At 42.0% G+C, this 13,391-nt stretch overlaps 1 protein-coding gene across 3 annotated transcripts in view; it reads left to right on the top strand.

Moving 5' to 3' along the window:
* The first annotated feature begins 371 nt into the window (after positions 1–371).
* NECTIN3 (nectin cell adhesion molecule 3) overlaps positions 372–13,391 on the top strand; it is a 61,603-nt gene continuing 48,583 nt past the window's right edge. For 2 of the 3 annotated variants that reach the window (XM_077174372.1, XM_077174373.1), the window contains exon 1: positions 374–692. In XM_077174372.1, coding sequence (XP_077030487.1) covers positions 491–692 — 202 coding nt within the window. In that variant the 5' untranslated portion in view covers positions 374–490. Of the gene's footprint in view, positions 693–13,391 lie in introns of all 3 variants that reach the window. The other variant, XM_077174371.1, reaches the window with a different exon arrangement.

Here is a 13,391-nt window from a genome sequence, read left to right as displayed (position 1 = left end):
GAACCTAAGGGGCGGCGCGAGAGCTGATCGCGAGTGCAAAGTCCGGCCGGGCGGGCGCCCCCGATCGCGCTCGGGCGGTGGCGGGATGTACCAACAGGCCCCCGGGGGAGGACGCCGTTACGCCCCCTCCCACCAGCCTCCCGCGGCACTCTTGATACCAACGGGAACCGCCCCCCCCCCGATGCGCGGGGCACATCTGCGAGTCCCACAGTATCAGGCGGGAAAGACGGGGACGAGGAGACTCGCCCCGGGGCGGGTGAGGGGTGGTGAGGGTCGCTGTAGAGGCGCCTGGCACACGCGTCCCGCCTTCCCCTGCTCCCCCCTCCCTGCGGTGGGTGGTGCGGCCCGCTCTGAGAGGGAGGGAGCGCCGCGCCCCGCCCCGCTCAGTGACACAGGCTCCGTGTGGGGAGGTGCCGGCGGCGCGGTCTGCGGGACCGGGTGGGACTGACCGGGCGTCGTAGCGGCGGCGACTGCGAGCCGAGCCCGGAGAATGGCAGGGGTTGGAGCCGCTGCGGAGGCTGCTGCTGGTTTCTCTCCTTCGCCGCCTCCTCGCGCCCGCCGGGAACTTTTCCTAACGGCTGGTGGCCGTGCCTCCCCCCGGTGGTGGCAGCGGCGGCGGCTGCTGCGTTTGGCGGTGCCTCCCGGGCCGGGGCTGGGACTCCTGGGGCTGGTTTTCTCTCGTTTCTGCTGCAGTAAGTGGAACTTTTCCCCTTGGCGGACGGGTGAGGGGGCGGGTGGAGGAAGAGGAGGAGAGAAACCCGAGCCCCGGCAGCGCCGGGGGACGCGGCCGAGTTGAGGGAAACTTTGTCTGGCGCCCGGCGGCGGGGGCCGCCGGCCGCCCTGCGCGGGGGAACCGTGCAGGACGTGGCTGGGATGGTGAAGGAGGGAGGTATGCGAGGCGGGTCCGAACCGGAGCCCGCGCCGCCGAGACCTATGGACTGTTTCCTCCGGGAGCATCCGCTGCGACCGCAGTCGAGAGAGCGGGTGTCCCGGGAGGCCAAGTATCCCTGGCAGATGGGCTGAGGTGGCAGCGTCCCGGGTGGGGCAGTAGGGGAAGTTTATTCTCCTGCTGGGGCTTCCCCCGGCGGACGGCAGGTTATCCGCTGTAATTCCCGTCCTGAGCGGCGGGATTTCGCTTATTTACGAGAATTCACGGGCGCTTTCCCGCCCCCCCCCCCCCCCCCCCCCCGCCTTATTTCCCATCCCGTAGGAAGGACAGAAGGGTCTTGGTGTTTTATCCGGGTGTGCCTGGGGGGAGGAATAGTACGCGCTTTGCCTCAGGGGGAGTGGGCTCGTGTCGTTGTTCCCTCTCAATGAGCGTGAAACCCGTGCTGGTTTCGGTGTGGGGTCGCTCGCCGCTGCTGCTGAGGTGGGATCGTGTGCTTGCTCGACATCACCCGCATCCTGAGCAGCTGCTGCCGGGGACACTGCGGTGCGGGCCCCGCCGGGCTTGGCGTGACCGCCCGCAGGAAAATGCCATCACCTACCCCCCCCCCCCCCCCCCCCCGTTCATCTTCCTGTGGGGAACAAACAAGCAACGTAGCAGTTGGAAACTGAGCATGAATTTATTTATTTATTTATACTGCATGCGGTGAAGTGTTATTTTTTTTTTACAGCAGTGGAAGATGAGAGGGGATAAAAGTAGACTTAGACAAGAGCAAATCGAAAACCCTCATCCTGCCGTTGTATTCCCAATGCAAGGGAATAGTTGGCAAGGATATTTTAATATAGGAGACGCTGTGTCCCTTCCCTCTTTAATGAAGGAGGAAGAAGTTAGAGGAGGTAGTCTCTGGAGGTTCATGAGATAAAAATACCCAGGAGCGAGCAAGCCATGCCGCCGTAAAACACTTGTGTAGTATCTGAGAAGTGCTTTCTCAGGGAGGGAGTTGAGGCGCTGTAGGATTGTGCTGGTGCATGTAGTAGTCTCCCCCCTCTGGCAATGATGTAGCTTTCAAAAAAGGTGATTGTTACTAAGTTTGTAAATATCTAGAAGGCATCACGTTTCAAACTTAAAGGCTTAAAGACTTAGTTTTCATATGGTTGGCAAACTTTTTGCCCTAGCACTTTGCTCCCCTCCCTTTGTTCAGTGTTATTTCTGCTTTTTTGCAATTAAAAAAGTGAAGTTGCAGACTTGACATGACCTTGACAAGCTATTTTTACATCTAAATGTGAAGTTAATAGTAACGATGAAGTTAATAGCATCCGTGCCTAGTGTCATACAGCGACTCAACCATTTTAGTCTTGATAAGTGTAATTCGGATTGTCAGTCTTCCCAGATTCTTTTTTTTTTGTGTAAGTGATAACTCTTCAGAACTTCAGCCAGAAGTGGCAATGTTGTGTTAAAATAATTCTGTTCTTCGAGCACAAAGTTTTGAAGTATAATCTCTAGGTAAAAGGGAAAACTTGAAAAACTGTAACGTAACAGACTTTTGGACTTGGAGGTAAGCAGCAGGGGAAGAGGTTTTTTTGTCAATATCTTAGGTTTTAGTTTTCTTTTTACCTTTAAATTTCCCACAGTTGTTTTCATTGTGTTTGTAACTGTAACATATGACTACAAAGGAAAAATATTAATACTGTGCTCTTAAAAGTGCTCTTAAATATATTTTGAGCATGTTTACATGTTGATGGCACCCCAAACTACTTATTACTTTTGGTTGCCTTTTGTCCTGCTATTCAGCTAATTTTGATAATGGTAGCAAAAGAAAGATTTGAAAATGCTGCCATAAATGATCCCAATCCTAGTAGAATAAAGTCACTACAAAACCAAAAAAATTTTTATCCAGTCATTTTGATTGGCAGTTAGAAATTATTTATTTGAGCTATAATTCCTCAGAGAAATATTGCCAAAAACATCTCAACACTCACACCAAAAAACTGAAGGGAGAAAGAGAAAATATATCAGGAATCTGAAATAGCAGCTTTTCTCTTTTTGAGTAAATATAGACCTGCTTTAATAAATGCTGCTTCTTTTACAAAAGTAAGACTACTAGCTTCAGGTTATACATACAAGTACTTCTTCCACTTCCCTGTCAAACACTGCACGATGCCATGAAGTGCGTACTAAACTTACATGATCAAAGTAGTGTAACCTTGAACTAGGGGACATGTATGGCATCCATAGAAGCATCATCATAGCCTTTAATCTATAAAGTAACTTACTTTGCATTGCAGCAAATGCTTTTCAGCTATGCTGTAAATGAGGACTTGTGTGCTACTAAATAACAAATTCCTCATAATTCCTGTGTCTCATTTGTTTGCACACAGTGAAAAAATTTTGTGCAAAAAATTTTTTAAATGTAAGCTTGAATTGAAAATAAGCAGAACTGTAAAGTGAGGTGAATAGAAGGATGTTCAAGATGCATTTTTCAGGTATTTTGTTGAAGAAATAATTTTTTTCAATTTAAATTGCTGGTTATGTTAAGCTTCTCAGTAAGGTTAGACAAAGAAGTATACATATGTCATCTAAGATCCCAATGAATTTTTTTTTCTTACAGGAGCCTGGAATGCAGAACTTCAGACTGGCAGTAGAGCTGGAAGGATTGGGTTATAAAGGTGTAGATAATGGTGTAGAGTGCAGTGTACCATATACAAAAATAATTTTAAAAAAAGAAAATCCCCAAGTAATTATTGATGAGAACAATCTGGCTAGAAACATTTTTACTAATTTTTCAGGTGAAGTCATGGCAAATTCGAATGTCAAGCAAAGCAGGTTACCAACTTGGAAATGGGAAGGTGTAGTAGAGTTATCAGCAAGACAACAGAATGTGCTTTTTCCTCATTTTATGTTAATAGTTAAGAAATCTGCGTATAAATATGTATTTATGTTTTGAAAATGGTATGGAAATGAATGCCTGTTTGAACAGGTGTTTGGTGAAGCAGTACAACAGCAGTGAAAGAAGGAATAGGAACACTGTAGAAGGTGTTTGAAAAGTTGGAATGAAATAGTGGTGAACCATGTAGTAGGTTGGGCAGTGTATGAGGCTGCTGTGTGAAGAAACAGAGCAGCTGCACTGGTAAGAACAACAGATAGGAGAGTTTAAATCTGGATTGTTTGATAATTAACAAAAAAAATTTTTAACGTTGGCAGAAGTTTGTCCAGACTGTACTTGAGGATAACTCAGAATATGAGGTGTGATCTTTTGAAAGAATTCTTAGCTGTTTCATTGTGGTATGTCTGTTATTTTTCCATGTTACTGTTACACTGTGATGCTTTTGGTGTGCAAGAACTCCCATTTACATATAGAAATGAAGTACAATGTTATTTGAGTTAGGATCTGAACACCTGGAGTATCATAAAGGAATTGTGATGGTTGTTTAGCCACTTCTGCTACATAACAGTTGAACAGTTACTTGATTTAAACAGTGTTTCTCTCTTGCCTTCTTAAACAACTTAATTTGATGTCATGGGATATGCATTCTGTTTGATAGTGGAAGAAAAAGTAGCTCTAGCAGGATTTACTTTTTGTGAGATAGAGAGTCAAGTATCCTGTTTAGAAATGTGGTCAAATCTAGCTTGTTTTCTTTCTGATCCCTTTTATGTAGTATTGCTGACAGGGTGATATTGAGAAACAAAGGACTGTTCTGTAGCAGGAGAAGCAAAAATATGTAAACTTTATAGACTACTTGTACCAGCTGATTACCCTTCAGGTGCTGGTAGTAGAGCTTTTAAGGAAGGCGCAAGCTGATGTAGATTGCATCTGATGTGAGAAGGGAAAAGGAGTTGGGAGTGTGTTGCTTCAGAAAGCAGTGTCTGGGGCTAGTGAGTGGAGCATTTGTGGAGCTCAAAGGAAAAATAAGTTGGAAACTCTAGAATCAAAAGTCTGAATTTTAATTTGTAGAAACCAAATCCAGAGTGAATGAAATTAAGGTAAGAGAAGAATAAAACCTGGTACACAGAAGATAATCTTGCTAAGTGCCAGCTACCTGCAGTGCTGTGGGTAAATGTTGTTTTTTAGTGTTGGTTATCTGTTAAAGAGCAATAAACTTTGCATCTGCTGTTACACCAACCTGTCGCTGGGGAGGTGGCGTGCCCCGCTGCTGTGTGGCTGAATTCAGCTTTGTCCAAACAGCTCTTTATCAGAAGGTACGGTTGCAGACTGCTTGGATATGAGTGCCAGGAAGTGAGAATGCTGAGATTGTGTGTGTTGTCTGCTTGCTCTGGAGCCCCTGTACACTGCCAGTTAAAGGTGGCTCTGTGATGACGGATTACTTTGCTGTTTGTGTTTGTACCTCAAGATTGTTTCCAGCTTGGAATGAATGTGCTGTATTGGATGAGAATTATTGGAACTTTGGTTGGTTTTTTTATCCTGATGACTTCTGTTTTGCATGGTATGTGGATTGTTATGCAGAAGTTTCTGTCAGGAATTTTCTAAGGCAGCTGATAGTGGGAAGTGAGTGACCAGATTTGCTAAGTGAAAAATAGGTATAGGTGCAATTATTTAATTATTATTACTTTGTTATGTCACATGTTCTTGGATTTTGTGGTTGTTAGAGGTGGAGGTATATATGGTCTTTAAAGGTGCCTTTAACCAAAAGACTTTTGTGTTTCTATGGTTTGTTTTTGGTAGGGTTAGCCTGTCTAAAACAAGATTTTTGAGCAGTACTTATTTGGAGGGTAGTTGTATTCCATGCCCCAGAGTTCATAGGTGTCTGAAATGCAGTAATGTATTTTTATTGAGAGGTTGGAGATGAAGAATTTTTGATTAGGCATGAAATAGGTTGATCAAGCTTTCTTGTTAAAGGGATCATTAGTATTATTCTTTATTTCTGGTTAGAAAGCAGAAGGATTGCCTAGAAAATAGTATCATCTGAGTATGGGGAGAAATCACAAGAAAAGCTAAGAAAGAAAAGGTGGGAATAGCTGAATGTGGAAAAAATGCAAGGAAATATATGAGAAGCAAATAAAGAATGACTTGTGCAGTAAAGGATGTGTCAGGGGAAATAATTACTGTGTTTCTGTCTCTGTCATGGGGACAGATGATAAAGCTGTTGGGTCAAAGCTTGTCTTACTCGCTGGATGTCCTGGATGGTGAAGGTGTAAAACACTGTGTTAAAAGGAGGTGGAGGTGTGTATGAGTGAGGCTCCTGAGGGGCCTCATGGACAATATTTGCATTCATTTGATTCTAAAAATGGTGGCTCATGGTTGCTTAGTATGTAAGCTCGTGATGAAGAGCTTCGAGGTGTAGCACAACTTCCAAGTCATGGTGAAAACACCAAACCCATTTTTTTGGTGTTATCCAATACATGAATGCTTCAGGAGTTACTTTTCAGGTAGTTAACTTTCAGACTTTGGACTGTTTCAACTGTGAACCCAAAAATTCGTCTTTCTGTCCATAAGTTAGCAATAGAAGAAAATTAGCAGCAGAAATGAAAAAAGCCCTTTAATGTCTTAAAGCATCTGTTGATGTCCTCTATCCTTTTACCCTGGTTTTTCCAAGTGTATGGGAAGGTAAAGGTAGGTAAAATTTAGCGTGTTACCAAGAAGGTGACTTTTAGTTCAGGTATTGAAAAGCAGTAACAAGCTTCCAGACAATCCTCTTTTATCATAGCTGCATACTTTTATTCAGTGTTTCTGCTTCTTTTCAGTTGTTTTTCAAGTAGTGTGCAGGAGTAAGAGCAATTTTAATTTTTTAATAGTGTAAAATATCATCCATCTTATTTTCAGTGTGAAGGCTGGTTGAGTGTAACTCTCGAATTGACAGGAATACTGAGATTATCTGCAAGCAGTAGACAGCTCTTGCCCATTTCTCTTCCCCAACCCCCTTCCCACATCAGATTTTCATTATGTGGCATTTAAGATAATGTTATATGTCTTCAGGGATTCATTGTTTTCTCCTTTTCTGTTAGTCAAAGTTTGTATAACATGATAGCTCTTAAACTAGTTCTGGGATTAGTTTATACAGAGCTGAATGTTCTTTTGAAAGTGACTGTTGTTTTGAATACTTCAGTGTAATGCAGTGGCATGTGCAAAATTGAAATTGAGTCATTCAAATGGCAATCTCCTGCTAAAGGTGAATAAAGACTAGTCAAGCAGGTCTCCATTGCTGATATGTGTAGCAATGAGTGGAAAAAAACAGCTGAGCAAGCTTGATGAATTTTTTTGGTTACTTTTGGATTTGTAATTTTTATTAGCCCCTCAGTTGGAAGACTACAGATTGGTGTTGGATTTAACATATTCATACTCCTGTATTGTGTGGATATTCTTTGTCCACTTCTGTTGCCTTTTTTACTTGAAATACCACCCAGTCTTGCTGCATGTGGTGTATTTGTATAAGCTGAAAACTAATTATTGCTGGGACAAGCATAACCAAAACCAGCCTATTGGATGAAGAGATGCTGGAGAAAGGATATGAAGTTGACATGTTCAAGATGGGTAACTAAATTTCTTTTCAGTGTATATAATTTGGTAGAAAAATAGTAACTTTAGTCACGTAAAAGTTAAATTACATCAAATACCATGTAACTTCTTCATAGCAACAGATTAACTTAGGGAGTAAGATTTCTGACTCACATATAACTTGGGGGTAATTTCTTTCCCCAAATTCCTTTAATTTCTCCAACATTGACTATTGACCATTGCCACAATTAATAACTAACTCTGCTAAGGTTGATTGCTAACAATTGGAGAAGAAAAGTCAAGAGCTGTTAAGCTTAATATGATTTTTTAATATATTTGTAAAGATTGCATTATAAAAATCCACTTGTCAACCCTTCACCAATGCTGCTGTTCCTGTGTTTTAAACGCTTCAATGCACTTTTGATTTCAACAGATAAACTTTCTTGAAACAGAAATAATGTTATTATGACTTCATTAAGGCACTGTACCATTTAAAAAGGCGCTGTAGTGCTAAAGTAATCAACTATGAGAAATTGATGGTTGTGACCATACTGTGAATCACTTTTTGGGAAATTTAAATGCATCCTGTTGAAAGTTTCAGTGTGTTACTGGTAGCTGAGGTAGCATAAAATAATCTGCCTCTGGTAACTAGCAAGTGTAATATAGCCATTTATCCAGGATAGGATCTATAGGAAGAAGCATACTAAGTTCTGTGTAGCTGTCTGAGGTATCCCAGGTGGTTTAGGCTTCTGCATGTGTCTTATATGTTCTACATCGAATTTTAAAGTTCCTTCCAATCCAAACCATTCTGTGATTCTATATATAGAATATATATACCTATATATAGTATATCTATAGTGTGTATATATATATATAGTGTATATATATAGTGTATAACACAACTGTTAAGTTCAACAGCTGTAAGTAATAAGGTTTTTTACTATAACCAGATTATCACAATTGATATATCAGTGTTTCCACCTGAATATTTAATAACTTAAACTACCTCCTGATAAATCAGAATGTAATCTTTTGTAGAGAAACAGATTTGTATAGGCTTTATGGAAAATCTTAAAATGATTCAGCAGTGTTCTACTTTACAGAAAGAGGTGAGGACTGTGTGACTCTACAGAATTGTTAGTGAAAGTTCTTTTTGTGATGAATCTCCAGAGCTACTCTACAGCTGCGTATTCTCAGTCTCAAGAGACATGGCTTAGGTATAATAAGTTGATGTGGCTACAAATAGGTGAAAACTGAAATGAAGTGAGGAAGAGCAGTTTTGATGGTGTCTCCACAATCTGAGACTGCTGTGAAAAGAGGTCCTGAATTGATTGCTGTAAGTACATGGGAGAAGATACTGGGCAAAAGAATAGTGAGTATTATTAACCTTAAGGGGCTTTTAATAGGATTTCCTAATATTTCCTTGTGGCTAAACTGGTTAGATATGTTTTGGGAAGTGGATTATTAGATGGGGGAAAATTTTTGTGTCCTGCTGAACTGAGAAGGTTCTGAGTCTATCTGGAGGCTGGTCACTGGTGGCACCAGTGCAGGGGCAGTTCAGCTGCATTCTCACCTCTATTCCAGGTTGTAAGGCACTTCAAGCAAGTTTATGGATACTATGGATGACTATGAGGGTCAATTATATGCTGAAAACTGGGTGGGATGTCCACAGGTCAGAAATAACTGTTGGGTACCTTGTGAAATTCAAAAGCAGATCTGTCTTGGGGGGGATGACCCCATGCAGCAGCAGAGATGTGGTGCAGACTGGTGTCAGGTGCCTTTACAAGAAAGATCATAAAGGTCCTTGTGGGACAGTATGTGCCTTTGTTGTGCAAAAGGTAAAGAGCACACTGGGCATGCTCAGCCAGTTCAATGAAGCAATTTGGACTTCTACTATTTGGAGCTTGTGAGACTACATCAAAAGTACAGTGCACAGCTTTGTGCTCCCAAATGTGCGGCAGGTGCAAAGGTGAAAGGCCACTATGGTAGGGAGTCACCACATGATGTATGAAGAGGGCTGGAGAAGTGGGTTTGTTCAGCTTTGAGAAATGTCTGAAGTGGGGCACCCTAATTGCTGCTGGCATTGTTTAATAGGCAGTGAGAGGGAAAATAATGACAGACTCTCCTTAGCTATGCAAAGGGAAAGGATAAGAGGCAGCCGACACAAGCTACAACAAGGGAAATCACTATAATGTGTTAGCAGTTTGTTTTCCCACACAGACAATGAAGCGCTGAAATAGGTTGTGGAATCTCTGTCCCTGAAAATATTCAGAACCTGACTATGGTATGACCCCTGAGCAACTTGATCTGACTTCAAAGTTGGCCCTTTCAGTTGGGGATGGGATTGGATAATTTCCAGAAGTCACTTTCAGTCTAAAAGAAGCACATAGTGTGCGTGGGCAGGCATGAGCTAGTATACTTAGTTGCTAGCCCTGGAAGGAAAGTAGAAGAAGTTGGAAGTCTTCTGTTTAGATTAAAACGTCAAAGTAAAGTCTGAAGCAAGTTTTTCCTATAAATCAATTTGACTGCTAAAAACTTCAAAATTGGATCCCATTGTTACTTCCTAATGTAAGTTATATATGTTAGAGAATTTGTTAAATAAAGATCTGGCTACATCTTTTCTGTTACTTCAATAAGTAGCCAGTAAGAACTATCCTGTACCGCACAGAGCTGGGTGACAGTGTGAGACATACTGAAAATGTAGCTTAGCAGTGAATTGAGCAGCTATTAAACAGCATTCTCTAGGCTTACTGTTGTGATGCAGTTCCTGGATAAAAAGGGGTTAACTTTCTGGAACTGCCTGCATTGAGCTGGCCTTAAGAGCTAAAAAAAAGCCAGCAGTGTCAGCAATGCAGGGGGCAGCAGCCATCCCATAACTTTGTAATGTAACTGGTAACTCATCAGATTTTTTACGGACAGCTGAGATTTGCTGCTCCTGACAAAATAAGTTTGTTCTATATCTCATTGTATAACCACAGTTGTTCAATACTGGCAGATAAGACTAAAGCTTACAGGTAATTGAAAATGTGAAGTTAATATTTAGCTGTCCTTCTGAAGTTGTTCCAGGCTTTGCAACATTACATAGTGCAAAGTACAACCTCCCTTCTCTTCCTTGCAGACCTCAGTTCTCCCCAGAGTAGGTGATGTGTGGAAAGACAACATACAAAAAGTCAAGGAGTGGTCTACTTGAGGCAGTCAGGGCTGTCCTAGGGATTGAAGGTCTTGTTCCTTCTGCTAGGATGTCACACACATCAGTGTATGTGTGACACACAGTGCATCAGTGTTCCTGACCAGTTTCTAATGGCTTTCTGGTTTCAGTGTAGGAAGTACAGTGCAGGGGACAGGAAATGCTGCATGTTTACAACTGTTATTGAATGTTACTGAATGCTTAGAATTTCATGTACTACTTACTAATGTCACAGAAAAGCCAAAACAGAAACTCCCCAGTACCCAAAATCCTGCTAACAGAGTGTTTATTTAAAGCAATTCAGAAACATTGCTGAAATGTTTGGTAGTTATGTGGACCATGTACTCTCATACCACTAAATGCAGTGGGCAGTCTTTGATTATGCCATGTCCCTTTCTCCAGTTGAAGTTGAAGAAATATTCAGTTCTGTATGACTTGAACTTTTACTTTATTGTTCCTACATAAAAGTAATATTCTACTAAAGACAAAAATGTTAATACAACAGTATTTTTTCATTTGCCTTGTTCTCCCCAAAATGGCTGAAATGCTCTAGATAGTTGGTTTTGTGGTGATTTGTTTAAGTTATTCCAAGTCAGGAGGTTTGTGCCTAAAACTTCTTGGTTAGGTTAGGAGTTTCATAGACCTTGCTTTTTAGTATGGCACACCTCTAAATGTTGATAGTTTTGCCTTGTCAAAACCAGCCAGCGTTTCTGGTGGTATCTGTCAGAGTTAATTGGGATTTTTTTGTTGATTTTGTTAAACTGCATTGTGTTTATACTGGATGAACTAAGACAATGAAGAACAACCTGTGTACTCTGACTTCATTGGCTTCATTCATCTGAACTGAGCAGTTCAGAAATCCTCCTTTCCACCCTTACCTTTGAGTAGGTAAAATATGGCATAGTTCTAGGACGTGTAGCTTGAATTTGATCACGTTTTTGTTAGACCTTATGTCTGAACATTAAGTTGAACAATAATTGTATATTTCAGAAATTGGCAGTTAATTGGTTCTCTGAGTTGACTTAAGTTTGCCTTGATAATGAATGTAGAGGTGGAGTCTGAGAAGTGCAGTGTAGTATCGGAAGAACAGAAAGTATGGAAAATAAAGTTACTAAGTAACAAAATAATTAAGTACTGATATAGCACTGCACAAGTCAGTAAATACAGGCACAGAAATATGGTAATTCTTGATTTATATCTTCATTGCTTCTCCTAGCCAGCTGGATTGACCATCATTTCAGCATGTGTGCTGTGCAGTCTTACAATTAATATGTAAATTCTGGCTGACCATTGCAGCTCTCCTGTGCTACCTGGTGTAAATACTGTGAAATGCATGAAAGATCAGGTATTAATTATTTGGACTTCTCTAGTTGCTGAACTTTCCCTGAGGAACAAGGACTACTGAACCAGAGGCGGGGTCTGTCTGATGAAGTAAGGTGGAAGGTTCTTATCCAAAAGCATTGCTAGCTTGTGAGGAGGGTTTTAAACTATGCATGTTGAGATGACCTTTGATTTTTCACTAATCTGAAAAAAAAGCAAAGATACAAGGAGCAATCAACAAGTATCCGACGGGGATATGATGGAATTTGGTTTTTATCCCTTCCCTTGTGAAGGCAGCACAAATGAGCACAATTGCAGACTTTGGATCTCATTGGGATTGCAGCAATGTTGTGGAATAGCTTGCATGACTGGAGTCATGCAATTAGCTCCGTTTGTACCTTCAGGAAAGGCAGGTGGCAAGGTAAAGAAGAGTGTCTAGAATGCTTGGAGCTAGACTGGCATGGCTAAACAGAGAGCTGGAATTCAGGAAAAGGAGAGTTCATGAGCTTTGGAAGAAGGAGCAGGCAAATCAGGAAGATGTGATGTTTGCAGATGGAAAATTAGAAGCACCAAAGCCCAACTGTGATTTAATCTGGCTACTGCTGTAAAAGAAAGTAAAAAAAATATTTTTACAAATACACAAGCAACAAAAGGAGGGCTAAGGAAAATCTCCATCCTTTTTTGAGTGTGGGGTGAAACAGTGACAAAGGGTGAGGTACATAATGAATTTTTTGCCTCAGTATTTAAAGTTAAGACTAGTTGTTCTCTGGGTACCCAGACCTCTGAGCTTGGAAGACAGGGATGGAGAGCAGGTTGAAGCCCCCATGATCCGAGGATAAATGGTCAGTAACCTGCTGTGCCACTTAGACACACACAAATCGTTGGGGCCTGATTGCATCTACCCAAGACTACTGACAAAGCTGTCAGAAATGCTCACCCAGCCACTTTGAATGATTTACCAGCAGTCCTAGTTCTAGTTCACTGGAAGTTAGCAAATGTGATGTCCAGCTACAAGAAGGACTGGAAGGAGGATCAAGGAGACTACAAGCCTGTCAGCCTGACCTCAGTGCCAGAGTTGGTTATGGAGCAGATCATACTGAGTGCCATCACTCGGCATGTGTAGATGTGGCACTTAAGGACTTAGTTTAGTGGTGGACTTGGCAGTTGTAGCTTTATGGTTGGACTCAGTGATCTTAAAGGTCCTTTCCAGCCTAAACAGTTCTGTGATTTTTAAGTCTCACATCTGGACTGAGATAACTCCATTCAACTGCACAGGCTGTGGTCCAAGGGGCTAGAAGGCAGCTTGGCAGGCACAGGTATAGAGCCCTGGTGAACAACAAATTGAGCAGTATCAGCAGTTTGTCCTCACAGCAAGGAAGAGAGACCTTATCTTGGGCTCTGCTAAGCATTACAGCAGATTGAGGGAAGGGATATATTTTGCCCTAGAGTACTGTATCCAGTTTATGGCTCATGGTACCAGGGAGACACTGAGCTACCAGAGCAAGCCCAGAAGTGGGTCACTGTGTCGACTGGAGCACAAGGTGTGT

This window comes from Agelaius phoeniceus, chromosome 2 (assembly GCF_051311805.1).
Source record: "Agelaius phoeniceus isolate bAgePho1 chromosome 2, bAgePho1.hap1, whole genome shotgun sequence".
Classification (NCBI taxonomy): Eukaryota; Metazoa; Chordata; class Aves; order Passeriformes; family Icteridae; genus Agelaius; species Agelaius phoeniceus.
Note: the sequence above shows the minus strand (reverse complement) of the source record. Positions and strands in the feature narration are given on the sequence as shown.